Source organism: Xiphophorus hellerii, chromosome 6, assembly GCF_003331165.1.
Source record: "Xiphophorus hellerii strain 12219 chromosome 6, Xiphophorus_hellerii-4.1, whole genome shotgun sequence".
NCBI lineage: Eukaryota > Metazoa > Chordata > Actinopteri > Cyprinodontiformes > Poeciliidae > Xiphophorus > Xiphophorus hellerii.
The window spans coordinates 27,726,133-27,740,897 of NC_045677.1; the positions used below are offsets into that span (position 1 = coordinate 27,726,133).

The window sequence follows — 14,765 nt, forward strand, 5'->3', positions numbered from 1 at the left end:
AATGTTCCCGCAAGAGCCAGAGAAACTCATCCATGAATTTCACTTTAGTCTCAATGAGTACTGCAATGCTGCTGGCGTTTTCACTAAAACCAGGAAGATAGAGCACATCACCCCAGTTCTTAAGTCCTTATGCAACCAACAGAAAATGACACTGCCTCTTTAAGAAAACAGAGGTTAGGAAAGCAGGATAGCCTACCTAACAAACAGAAAATCTAGAGTCCACTGTGTTTCAGCCAATCAGAATGCAGCCTGTCGCTGTAGGTCCCGCCCTTCGTCTCCGGGTCTGTAGCATTGTTATGTGAGTAGCAGGGAGCGACATGAGGAGGAGTCTGTGGAGCTGCGCAGCGTGAGAGTTTGAGTAGTTTAAAACCGAAAAATACTGGACATAAACGTTCAACAGACAGTTTGCAAATATTTGTTGCCGTTTATCAGACAACTTCAAAGCTGGAAGCAGCTGACGTGTGTAAACAGACCGGAGTTTCAGTTTTTTTGACGACTTTAAGAGTACTGTTGGGCCTACCTAGCTAGCCTCGTTAGCCCTTATTTGCTGTTAGTTTCCTGAAAGTTCATCTCGTTCTGCTTTCAGCTAAAGGTAATGTCTAAAATAAAGTATATAGGATACTTTATTCACGGAGAAATGGCTTATCACTGTGGTTAAAGAATAAAAAACATACCTTGATATGTTCTCTAGTACCCCACATGTCTGGACTGAGAGCCACCTTACTGTTGTCCCCACCGTGAGCTTGGTGAGCATATTCTGGGCTTTTCACTTAGATTTTTATTCTGTTTAGCATATTATTGTTGAATAATAGCATTTATCTAAATTACTTAATTGCTGAAATGTAAAATTTACTTTGTTTGGGTAAAATTGTATGTTTTTCATATTGTTTTTGAAAAAGGATTTTACAATTTACAAAAAAGTGACTTGATAATACAACGAAATACTGCATTGTGGTAAAAGAGAACAGTTTTATTGCAAGTTTGATAACAAATTGATGGAGTTTTTGGATGGTACCATTTGGACAAACTGTTTTTTATTTGGGATGTTACAACAAACTGCTGTGTGGGAAATTCTCGTCATGTGAATGGAGTTTGAGTTGGAGTTGAACTTGAACTGAAACTAAATTTGATCAATCATGGTTCAGCACTCAGGTTAACAGGGTGCATCCAGAATGAATTCCTTGAAATCCAGGCTAAAAACCCGCCTTGTTTGTTGCTTTTGACCAATATAGCTGATGTGCATTGATGATTTTGATGATGGCATTTGACAAAATGTTACTGCTTGTTTCACAATTGATGACTGTATGATGTTTTTATGATGTAAAGAACTTTGATCTCCCTTGTTGCAGAAATGTCCTGTGCAAATAAATAATACAAATAAATAAACTTTTTTCAGTCTTTTCTGGCCTCAGGCGTTGTGTTTGTTCCTCTTCAGACATCCTCACTTACTCTTGATTAAATCCATTTATTTATTTTATTTTAAAGTAAAACTTGGGTTTTGGCAGCTTAAGCTCATTTACTGAATCCTTCTGTTATTCGACACAGGTTGTCGCTCGACATCCAACATGTAGCTTCTTGCTGGAGGTGGAAAAAGATCGGCTGGACTGTGTGAGGAAGCTGAAGGAAGAGGAGGCTGCTGGCGACGATAAAGGTTAGCATTTTTTGGAAATATCTGTCACTTTAATGAGCTACAGCCTCTGCACATGCTCAGCATGTTGTAGTGCAGGGGTGTCAAACTCCAGTCCTCAAGGGCCGGTGTCCTACAACGTTTAGATGTGCCTCTGCTGCACCACACCTGAATAGAATAATTAGGTCATTAGCAAGGCTTTGGAGAACTGATTTGCACAAGGAGGAGGTAATTAAGCCATTTCATTCCAGCGTTTTGTACCTGTGGAACATCTAAAAACTGCAGGACAGTGGCCCTTGAGGACTGGAGTTTGACACCTGTGTTGTAGTGAGTTGTCTTCAGCAGTGCAGACAGAGCATCTGCATGGAATAACATGTCATTTGTCGGTGTTACTATTGCAAAAACAATTACATAGCAAACATTTCTGTGAATTTCATAGCAGTGGTGTGAATATGCAACATAGATGGCAACTCTTTGCTCATGTCTTCTTTTTAACAATTCAAGAAGACTTTTAAAGAACTGAATTTTGTTTAATTATTGCTTTTTAACTTGCATAAAATTGCCTAATTGGTCATATTTTCACCATCCAGTGTTAATTTTCTTTTGCTGTAGGATTGTGAGTTAATCAGCATGCAGTCGCTTTAGTTTAATTGCAGGAACCTCAGCATTAAACAGATGTTTTAAATTAATCGTACTGTTTTTCTGATGTCCTTGTTGCTGAAAGCATCTTTAAAAGAGGAAACATGAAGAGGAAGCACAGACTGAAAAAGCTTTTTTTTTAAATGTCTGGTCTTAAATTTAGAGCTTTTTGTTTCAGATCTTGTTAAATCTGGTGATTTTCTATCTTTCCTGCTTGATTCAGAACACATAAACAAACTATAAAAGTTCAGGTCAGGTCTTTGAACAATTTACTGGACTAAAAATGGATTACAAGCAAATCATACTTGAACTAAACTGGATTAGAGAGGCATGAGATTTCCTCTACGTTTGCCCAAATTTGGATGACGGCAACGCTTGTTATGATTCTATCAGAACAGGACTCTGTGATGGAAATGGGTTTCTTTTTGCTGTTTTCTTTTTCACAGGATGCAAAAATAGGCGGTGGAAATGGTTACATTAACATCAAAGATGAAATACTTCTTGGTGGGTGGTTTTGCATTGATCATTAGTTCCAAGATGTTTGCGAAGAATCCACATTAGTTGATCTGAAGAATATCAATCACACACGCTTCTTCACAGTAAATGCTCCGTTTATTAACTCCTGCTTCTGGGTCTTCAGTGTCTGCAGCCAGTGTTACAAAGTAGAAAAAAATACGATTTTGGAAACGTGACAAAATGGCTGAAATTTGACAGAAGTTCAGCTTTGCACTAAATGCAGAAAGATTCAGCAGGAAAGAGTTTTCTATAGATGAAGCTGGCTAGTTTCACAGTTTCTCTGGAAGATATGGCTGGCCTGAAATAAAACTCCTGAGGTGCATCCCGTCCTGTCTGAGTTAACTCTGCTGTGTGAGGAGTATTTCTCAATGAGACACACCTCAACATGTTGGAAGCATTTGGACTTTGCAGTAAAAATAGATCAAAGTTTGCCTGCAGCAAAAATCCATATTTAAAGGAGGTTTAGGGAGTACAGTTGTTCGATTCAGCTTGTTAAAGTGACTTCTTCTTACATTTGGCTTTTTTAAGAGTTGTTGCTTAAAACCTTGGGTCTCGCCCCTGATGTGTGTTTGTGAAAGGATGGATCACTTAGTCTGAGTTTTTTTTCATGCACCGATGATTTTGGATTGGTGTTGGAGTTGTTTTGCCCCCGGGACAAGTACACTCACACTCTTTCCTCTCTCCTCCTCTTTTGTCGTCTCTTACCCTCCACTACCGCACTTCTACTTTCACATTCTTTCTACCCATTTATCCACTGACTTTTTCTTTCAATCTGCTGATATAAAAACTCTGGGAGAGGATGGAATCTAAATTTAGTTTTTTTTTCCATTTAGTGAAACATTTATATTTGTTGCGGCCTCCAAGAGAATAGCTTGCTGCTGCTGCTGCATTAGACGTCCGCAGAGAGCTGTTGTGCGGTCAGAAGTGGTAGGCTGGAACAAATGAGCCCCAGGTCTTGAAACCTCTCGAGGAATAGAGCAATATCTGTACAGCAAAATCAACATAAGAGCCAATCAGCCAGAGAGAAAATGCAGGATGGATAGAAACAGAGAGAGGAAAGAAGACAAAAACTTTCTGCAAATATTTAAAAATGTGGAAAAGGAAGGAGTTAAATGCTGGTTAAAAAGTTAAGTCTCAACAAAAACCAGAGTTGGGCCCTTTACAGCATGATTGGTGAGCTTAAATTCAAAATGTATAAATATATTATTTCACCCAAATTGATGTAGAAGATGTTTTCAATTAAAGCGTACAGCTAAAGTTCTCTTTCTTAAAGAGCAGAAGGTGGAAGTGCCGGTCCTGTTCCCAGAATAAGCAAAAGTGCATACAGAAAATGGACTACATGCAATGGAAACTTTTTTCAAATTGGACTGGATCAAAACTTGAATCTGTAAATAACTCTGAAATTAAATGTGACCTCAAATAGTTTTGTGTTTTTGTTCAGGTTTAGACAAACAAGCAAAGAGGTTCAAACTCTTTCAGTTTCAGCCATTTTGACCCTTTCCCAGCAGCGAAACGTTCAGATCAGAAGTTGAGAGTTCCCAGGTTGTAACTGGGACCTTCTCCTTTAGCTACTTTTAAGGCTCAGACTCAAATATTTGTGGGAAAATAAAGTCAGTACAATGACTTTGCCTCACTTATGTTTTAATCTCAGCTGTTGGGAGTTTTCTTTCTTTTAGCAGTAAATATTTGTTTAAATTTAGAAAATAGTAAAAAAAAAAAAGTTTTCTTGCACTCGATCTTTGCCCTAGTGGGTAATTTTCATGTGAAATCAAAAACATTAAAATCATATCTTCAGTTACGCCACTGATTGTCTTTTGAACACCAAAACGTTTTGCTATCTTTAGAGATGCAATAAATTCTGTTAATAGAAACTGCTGATATGTAAATGTTGCAGCAATAACCCCCTTGTACCATTACTTGATGTCTACTCTGATGAAGATTCACCCAACTCAGCATGCTGAATGCTTGACTTGGCTGACACGGCGTAGTAGGTGGCTCAGCTTCCTGATTCATATGGCAAACAATTATTTAACCTTTTTCTGTTCAAGAATTTGAACCTTCTGCTTGAGATTATCATGTGAGGGAAAATTAAAATACAATATGACAAATGTTAGGAAAACTTTGTCAATATTCCGCTTATGTTGAAAAAGCAAGATTTCACAATTGCAACGTTTCTTTAAATAGGAAATGCAATTAAAATCGCATGAAGAAGTTTGTTCATGCAATAATAAAAAAAAAACATGCCATGCCATCATCTTCCTTCCTGTCATCTTTTACTTTTTCTCCAGAAATATTATCTGGTTGTTGATCAAGTGACTCGTGTGATGCATAAAAAGTGTCTCCATTGCAGTTATGCGAAATACAGTAATTCTGATACGGCTGAAAAACCACCTCATTCTAGCACAAAAAAATTGGAATGTTTCCATTTGGTGAATTTATTTTTGTAATTCCAATTTGCACAATTTTAAGGTTAATTTAAATGCAGACAGTAACACCAGGAAAACCTACTTCCCCTGCATTGACAGATTGTAGAGTTTCTACTTTTTTCTCTAACATAAATGCAATATATATTATGCAAAGGAAGCATATCATAAATGATACACTTACTGGATGTGACAGGACTTGATATTTCACTGAAAACACATTCAGACCTTTTGACAATAATGCCTGGAAATAAACCATCAGAGAAGAAGAAGAAGCAGTTTGTGGATCGTCACAGCAGATAAATGTGTTGATTGATCAGACTTGGAGAAAAATCAGCAGAAAGATTTTTATAAATATCTTTTGGTCTTGAGCTCAAATGAAAACAATAGAGAGATTTTGCTGTAAGTAAATGTCTATGGAAATATCTGCTGAACTAGTTTAGATTTCAACGCTACACATTTTGACCTTCGTACTCTAAACTAGATCTGTCAGTGTCTTTAATATTCTCTGACAAAATAGCTATGCTTCAGATTTTTGATATGATCTTCAGCTGAGCAACATAAAAATGTCACATCCAGTTTGGGCTGCAGCTTTGTTTCTGTCTCTGCGTTATTTTGGGCCTGTTTTATAGTATTTTTACAGCTATAAAAATGCTAGCAAAGGATCTTTAGCAGAGATGTTGTGGAGCAGAGCTTCATGTGACACACACTGTCTCCACTCATCTATCAGTAAAAAGCCCAGTTGACTGTTTGCCATCAGCAGCGTAGCACCATTAGGACTCACGCTGAGAGCAGGAGGAGCTATTTCTGTCTAGAGTTTATTTGTTGTCTTTCTGCAGGGTCGGTGCTACCCTCATGTCAACCCAGGGTCAAGTTTCTCTCTGTTCAAACTTTTAGTCAGCTTGAGATGGATGCACAGACAAATATGTACAGACATTTTCTTCTTTGGTCTTGTTAGTGTTGTGTAACAAAAATGGGGCCGCTTTTTAATTATTCAGTTTTTTATGTAGAAATGTGCAAACGTCTATTTTTTTTTATCTCTATAAAAGATGGTGGCTTAAATTGTTGTTTTAATGCATAAAACAAAAAGATCTAAAACACTTTTTCTAACTCAGGAAAAGTTGGTCTTAAAAAACGGACACCCTTCTACTAGCCAAATCTCCCAGATTTTTCTATTTGTTGATTCTCAGTCAGCTCTTTTTGGATTTACTGGAATAATTTGGATCTCTGTCATGTTGTGTCATCCAGTTCCGCTCCAGTTTTTATTTTGTCTTACAGATGGCTTCACTTTTTCTTCAGCAAATAAAATTTGTGCAATCTTTTTCTTATTTTTTAATTCTTCAGGCATGACTGTTTTTCCCTTTGTCATTTTTTTCTTTTGTTTTTGAGACTCATTTTTGCATCTTACAGTCCGCTTTTTTTGGCGTACAATGTGCAATTTTTGGCCCATTTCAAGCCGATTCTCCACTTGTACGGCAATTTTTGAGACAAATCATGCATAATGCAGTATACAGGCGTTAATTAGAAGCGATTACGGGGGATCTGCAAAATGTATTCACATTTTGCACATTTTTGTACTTCCATTTGGGTCTCAGCTTATTCCAAACCAATAAGTTTTACGTTTTTTGGTGTCTGGAAAATGAGCAAATTCACTCTACGCTGTTAACTAGCAAGAAGAAGCTCCAGCACGTTTGGTCAGCTGGTTTTATCGCTGTATGAGCTGTACAATGGCTGCTGGAAAAGAAAAGTATTTTGTTGTTGACTTCCCATCCAGAAACCACTTTCTCCATTCTTGTTGGTTGTGCAGGAGGCTCTACTATTTCTTTTCAAAGATGTACAATTTAATAATTTTGCATCTGTTTGCAACAATCAGAAGAAAACAGTTTGCAAATATTGTTTCAGTTCAGCTCGTGTTACGAAACTGTGTTGAGTTGAGTATTTTACTAAGGAGTTCTGTTTGTTTTGGACAGAGCCGGGATGCAGAGGAACCTGGGACAACATCGCGTGTTGGGACCGAGCTGAATTCGGAGAGACAGTCACCATCCCCTGTCCTCGAGCCCTCAAGTTATTATTCAGCAGAAATGGTAAGCTATGATTTCATAAATCTGGTGAAAAAAATAATAAAGATGTTTTTTTGTTATTATTTTGTCTTTTGAAAATGATCTTTAAGCAGGTGTTAAATATGCATTTCATTAAACCCACATTTCTGGTTTTAAAATGTTTTTTTTATTGGTATGATGTAATATCCTAATTTCAAATATCAGGCTTTTTAACAAAACAAGACTTAATCAACAAAAATAAAGGCTTTCAAGCATCTGTGTATAAGTGTGTTTCACATGGTGATACATTTCTGAAACAATAAGTTCTCAAAGTAACATAACATTTTTAAGGGCACAAAAACCTCTCATTATTAAATAAAAACAAAAATGTAACATTTTGCAACATATTTCTTTGTCTTCAATACAATTCATGATGCAACTGTGTCTAGATTGCTGCAATCCTCCAGAGACTTTCATGTTTTTTATTTAATGCATTTCTAAATGCATTTCTAAATGCAAACAGCGAGTCAGAAGACAGTTTTCGCTCAGCAGACGTTCTGTCCTTCATGTCCCGTGATTCACCCTCACTTATCGTCTCGTCTCAGTGACTCTGCGGCTCCTGGATTCCCTCCTGACTCCACATCACATTTTCCCTGCACGACAGTTTGGGTTTCTGCTCCGATTTCCAAATTGATGACTGAACATTATTAAGCACCCGGCGGCGTACAGACACTTCTCTCTGTGGGACAGTTCCTCCCCGCCAAAGTCGCAGCGTTTTTACCGAAGCTTTTTATTGAAATGTTTCACGCTTACGCTGTTGGACTAACATTTAATAACATTTAGTATCTACAGGATGCTCCCTGAAGTTCCAGAATCTCAACTTTTTTTCATTCTTTGTTGTATTTTTATTCGGTAGAAATATAGCTTTTTACTTTATTTGGTGATTGGAAAGTAACTTAATGATGTGACTTGTGTTCATTGTGTCAATCAGGCTTTTATGTGTCATAAAAACTATTTTTGTTTCTATCAAAAATTTAAATGTCATTTACAGCCTACATCGGCCATTGAACATAGAAAAAAAAAAGTACATTTTGTCATCAAAATGTACTGTTGCACAAATTTTCAAGAAAAAAACAAAAATTTTAGCTAGAAAATTTGTAGATTTGCAAGATTTGCACTCAGAAATTTTGAGATTCGTCTCAGAAATTTTCAAGAAAAAACATTCTGTGAGCTCAAAATGTCGTAAATTTGTGGGAAGTAAATTTTGAGAACAATTTCATTTGTTTTCAAGAGGGATAGTGTTGCAAATGTAAAAATTTTGGAAAGAAGATGATGTCATGGAAAAGAGGACTTCCAACTACAAACACTTGTTGGATTCTTGTTGGAAAGAAAGAAAATGGTTAAAATACCAGTTTAAACCATTTTTAAAAAAGTACTTAACAGTTAATTTCTTTTTACATAAAATTACAATAACTAGCTATTTTTAGACCATGGATTGGTTAATTTTGTGCCTTTTTTGAGAGCTCTACCTTCTTAAATTTGAGGATTTGCTGCTCATTGACCTTTAGAAATCACTGCGCAGTTTTCTCAAAGTTTAGCATTTTTAAATGCAGGGATTTAGCGTTTGCCTTATATCTTTCTCAGTCTAAAACCTAAATATTTCCGTGCTCTACTCATCCAAACTTTTCTTCATTCCTGACCTCCCCCTGCCCTGAGGTTCCTGAGAACTGCAATATTCTGCAAGCATTGCACCCACGGACATAATCTGGGGGCTTCGGCTGGGTTTAGCCTGCAGGATAACAGTGCAGAGGGTTTGTTAGGGGCACAGTAAGGGCAGACGTGTGCTTACTTCCACTCGGCAAGCCAGTGATGCTTTGAGCTTCTTGCAGTGCATTCTGGGCTTCTCCAAAGGGAGCTGAACTCGCAGTGCACCGCTCTGATTTTGGCAGTGAAAATGTCCCTCAGCACTTCACAGTTTACTGAACATGGCACTTATTTACAAACGCAATTAAGCTTCTTATCTGCTGCAGCAACGAGACGGGATGGTTACCGGTAATTTTCCACAACTTGTGAGACGTTCGCTGTGTTTTATACATGGCCTCAGGGAAATTGTTCTGGCAGTCTTAAAGTGTTAAAGAATGTTTCCTTTCTAAGCTCTACACGGTTCAACGCTGCCCCCAGGTCATCGTCAGATTTCTTTATCCTGTAGTTTCTTAGAGTCCAATTTGCTGTGATGCTGCTGCATAAAAATCTCATAAAACATGTTTTTAGTCACAGACTGGGAGAGAAAATCCAGACTTTTGGTGGAAATGTTGAATCTTCTTATCACTAAATGTTCCACTGACCTGATTGACACCAGATTAAGGTCACAGTACATTGTGCTTCAACGCCATGACCATTAATATCTAACTGGATTATAACAAATTTACATTCTTAGTATTTGATCTTGAGCTGATCTTGAGCTTTCTGCAACATTTTGTCACAACGATACCCTAGAAGTATCCTGGTTTTTTTTTAGTTGACAATAAAGTTGCATAAATTGGAATTACAAAAATAAATTCATTTAAAGTGGCAGTATGTAACTTTTATAAAAAATGTTTTTTACGTATTTGTTAAAATTGTCACTGTGTCGTATGAGACAGATAATCTGTTAAAAAGATTGATCTCCTTCACCTCTTCCCTGAGCTGCTATTGAAGTCTGAGGAAATGCAGTCAAAGCCAGGAGGAGGGGCTTAGCGCTGTCAATTATTCGTGTGAACGCGCTGCTAAATGTGCGAATGGCAAAGAAAAACAAAACATTACACAAAAAACGTTTAAACACCATTATCGGTAGCCATGACGGCAGTAAAACCCTCCCCTTAGCTCTGATTGGTTGTTTCTAGTTAGCATTTGGAGCATTGGAAAAAGGCAGAGAAGTCATGAGGAGAACATGCAATCTCCATGCAGACAGACCCCATGATGGGATTTGAACCCAGGACTGTCTTACTGCAAGGCAGCAGTGCTAACAACTGCCCCACTGTGCAGCCCATTAATTAAAATATTAATCCCTAATTTTCTTTATGTTTTTTTGTTGTTCTTTATTTAATTAAACACAGAAGAAAGAAAAAAACAAAGTTTTTAAGAACTTTTGACTAATTGGTTAACCATTCAAAAGGTTTCAAATGTTTAAAGCTTTTTCTTCTCACATCATGTCTCATCTAGGATTTAAAAGAATTGGATAACAACCTTTTAATGGAAGAATAAATTAATATTTGCTTTACATGAAACCAAGAAAAAGAATCAAACTTAAATGAAATCTCTCCTATGATCCATCATGGTTTATCTGACTTTCATGTTCACTGAAAAAGTCAGATATTTGTGCTGAAGTTTATTTTTTTCTGGTATCTCTCACCAGTTTTATGATGGGCTGCATCATCCTGCCTTGTTCTTGGTCATAATTTGAAGCATAATCCTGCTGTAACGTCCATCGGCGCGGTGTGACTCCATCCTGCAGGCTGCATTACTCTCAGCTCGTAAATGTCACGCCGTTTCACCAGCCTTTCATTACGAATTCTGTGCAGAACGCCTGACTTTGTGGCAGAGCTTTCCCTCCTAAAGTGTTTGACTCTTTCTGTTACAGTGAGAGCTTTGATGAAATATTTACACCTGCATAATTGAACAACACAGACGCTGCTAAAGCTGTACATGTCAGCTCTGCAGTGTGAAGATCTTTACATTTTTAACCAAACTTTCATTCCGAATGTCACAGCTACTCAGAGAAAAGCTGACAAAATGGGTTTATTCAAGTCTGTTTATTCTCTCAGGAGCAGTTTAAGTTAAATATACTGAGAAGACAGTAAAATGTTGACCTTTGACAAAAAGGTCATGTGGTTTTAAGTTTAAGCTGCATAATTTAGTATCAGGACCAGAGTATCAAAAGTTTAATATGTTTCTCCAGAGAAACTTTTTGTTTTTGTTTTTGCTTTTTATGCAGGTTGAAATATTTTATCAAACGAATGTATTGTTTTTGCTAAATTATATGCAATGTCTTTGTTTATATATTTTGCATGAATTCCAATATAATAAGTGGGGGGGGGGCAGATTAAGAACTCCCAACATTATCTGTAATTGTTTTAAGTGTTGGAAAGTTGGAAATGTGATTAAGTTTTAGCTTTGTGTCTGTCAAAATGGTTGAGATTGAACTTATTTACCTCTTGATGTCTTAAATATATTTCTAAATTTCATAATGCTTTAGTTTGAACATTGCTGTGGTGACTTTACTTTACATATGGGGTTTGTTTGTGGTAACATTATGTTGAGGTTTATGCCTCTATATGTTTTTAAAGCTAACACTACTAAACCATTGGAAAGATCTGAATGTTCTAAGATAAATTTCTAATAAATTACTTCTGTTTGTTTCTTTTATAATCACCATTATGTTTGCATATAACAAAGTGGAAGGTTTTTCTTTGTTGTATTTATTCTCTTTGTAATAAACTTTGAGTCGTTCTCTATCAAATGTTTCATTTTGCAGACCCTTTAGTTGTGTAGATGAGTTTGTAAATTAGATCAATAATGTCATTCCTGCTGCTTTGCTTAGAGTTGTTTGTTTGGTTTCACCTACTTTCTACCAATACAGACTAAAAACTAGTAGGATTTTTGGGATGGGAGTTTAAGATGTCAGATAATAAAATTTACACTGCAAAAACAAATCTTACCAAGTATTTCTGTCTAGTTTCTAGTGCATATATCTTAGATTTGAAATTAGACAAAACTTAAAACTTTTTAGCAAGTTATAGGAGCTTGTTTTAAGATTGGTAATAAAGTACTGGTTCCACTGACAATTTATTTTACTTATAAAAATACATTTTTCCCATCTAATAAATGAATTAATCTGCCAGTGGAACTAAAACTTGTAATATGAAGAGATTATTGACTTAAAACAAACTTCTTTATCGTTCTATGAAGTTACTTGTAAATAAATAAAATTTTGTCTCATTTAAAGCATACTGAGATATTTGCAATAGAAACTAGACTTGGTCACTTTGTGGGTTTTTTTCAGTGCAGATTATGTTTACTTCTCACTTTCCTTCGCACCTTGACTGCACTACTTCAGTTTCCCTGTATTTCTACATTTGAAGCAGTTGTGCAGCCAGATCGTCGTTCCTGCTAGTAGAAATATTTTTTTTGGACTCGCTGTGATTTTTCTCGCTTCATCTTTTCTTCCCAGGTAACATCAGCAGGAACTGCACGGCAGCCGGCTGGTCGGAGGTTTTCCCAAACATCAGCAGCGTGTGTGGGCTGGACACGCGCCAGGAGAAGGTAGCGTCCCTTCCCTTTGGATTTACTCTGTTTTTAAATTCCCACCAATCTTAGACAGATCGTGCCTGTGATGCTGACAGGAAGCTGCAGCATCGTCAGGATCATTAGTGGCCTCAAATCGACGAGGCCTGCAGGCTTGGCTGTTAATTAGCACTGGTTAGTGGCAGGAGGTTGGATCGTTCAGAGGTCAATATGCACAACGGTTGAGAGAGATGTTTAGTTTTTTTTCTCCATCAGTATATAAAACCATTTGCTTTCAGTCATGCAGCAAATCGCTGTTAAGTTGTTCATTTCATGCTGTCGGGCACTGACTGAGTGATGGAGCACAACTGTTAATACTGTAAATCTGCGTTAGATTGTAGTTAATAATGAGGGAAAATGTAGTTTCTTACTAATCGAGTCTGTGTTTAAAAGAAAACTATTATAACTTATTTTGTATTCTTTTCTGAAATTTTCTTCAGAAGTAACAAAGTTACTGACTTGAAAAATAGCAACAACAAAAAACAGCTTATATAATGCTATGCTTTAGAAATTTCACACAACACTGCAAAATTTATTTAGATCTCTTTATTTTAAAAAACTCGTTGCATCGTTGCATTTGTATATTGTAGACAAACCCCAAAGCTTCCTAATAGCATTAAAAAAAAATTTAAACTTGAATCTATGTATATAAAAACATTTATTGATTAAACTAACTCCTGGCTGCTGATTTTTATTTGTTTCTCTACTCACTCATGGTGTTTAATGTGTGCAAATGTAAATGCCAAAAATAGCTAATAAGAACTGCATTTCTCTGAAAAAGACTCATTCTTCCTTTTGCCCTTAAATGTCTTAAAACAATCTTTTTGACAAAAAAAGTGGTTTTTATTATTGCTGCTGGTGTTGGCACAATGAATTGTGGGATTAGCTTCCAGGCCAATCCCCATGTCATATAAACTAAACTAAGGCCTTCAACTTATTTAAAGTGCTTAGTATAAACGTTTAAAAAGTACGTTTAAATCTTCTTTAAATTTGCTGGACTTAGTTTAACTGTTTTCAAAACTTTTACCAAAATCAAGTTATATTTATTCTTTTTTTTCCCAATTAAATACAATGTTACAATTTAAAGGGTATTTCACACTACTTGACCCTTAATTATATATTTAATGCAGCACAGAGTTAATGAGGTGGCGCTCGATTCAACTTTATTTACACCATATCTCTCTTCAACATGTGTATAAGATCAGAAAAACTGTTGAAAGTTGCATTAAAATTAATTTAAATGAAAATAAAAGCACCACAGAGTCTGTAGTTATCTTCGCCTGTGGTATTAAAAAGTCTCCATTGTTTGGATCTTCGGTTGTTTTTGTTCCCGCTAACCGTTGGAGCATTCAGAGATTTCCCACAACATCCCATCAAAACGGCTGCAGACTTGTTGTGTTTCTTCTCTACCTAATTAAGGCTCTGCAGACATTTCAGTGCTGCTTGTTGGGTTTTTTTTAGTTTTTCAAACTTTATCTTCCTCCCACCATCTGCAGAAATTCGGACCTGTGTCTGAATTAAAGGAAACATCTGATCATTTATCCGCAGTGAGTAAAACACTGGAAATGTTCTGTTCAGATGTTTAAATAAGTGTGCTCTGATAGCTGTGGATCTGCTGTTGTCAAGATTTTAAATAAATTGAGTTTGTCAAATTTAATTTGGTTCAAAGGAAGTGCTTGCTCATATAATCACATATTTCACCTTTTAAAGTGGATTCTGATGTGTTCGTCTGCTTCAGTAAGGCTGGTGAAGAGACACAACCTAAATGAAGGCTAAAATAAAAGTTTAACTTAAATTAATTCAGTGGAGGAGGTCTGCAACCTGACATTTCAAAAATACATGCAAGTTAGTTCATTGCAGTTTATTTAAGGCTGATTCAAAATAAATGTCACCTCAATGCACTTTACAACTGAACATTTTATTTATATTCAGTAATAAATTTATGCTGTGAACTTGAGAAACCAAAGTTAAGCTTCTTGTTTGTGCAAACCAGTTTAGAAAGTAAAGCTGATTGTGATTCCTTCAGTTCCTCCATCTTGGATTGAATCAAAGCTGAATTTGTAAGAGTTGTAGTTGCAGCCGTAACTCCTTCAGAGATACGAGTTTAAAGAGTCAGGAGAATAATACATACAACGAAAACACAACGTTATTGGCAGAAATGGGTCAGCTGATTTAGAACTCTATGTGAGTAGGAGAATT

At 36.4% G+C, this 14,765-nt stretch overlaps 1 protein-coding gene across 1 annotated transcript in view; it reads left to right on the top strand.

Moving 5' to 3' along the window:
* vipr2 (vasoactive intestinal peptide receptor 2) overlaps positions 1–14,765 on the top strand; it is a 44,720-nt gene that overhangs the window by 16,165 nt on the left and 13,790 nt on the right. Inside the window, exons 2-4 of the mRNA XM_032564781.1 lie at positions 1,546–1,651; positions 7,176–7,289; positions 12,454–12,545. Of these exons, the coding sequence (XP_032420672.1) occupies positions 1,546–1,651; positions 7,176–7,289; positions 12,454–12,545 (312 nt within the window). The remainder of the gene's footprint in view (positions 1–1,545; positions 1,652–7,175; positions 7,290–12,453; positions 12,546–14,765) is intronic.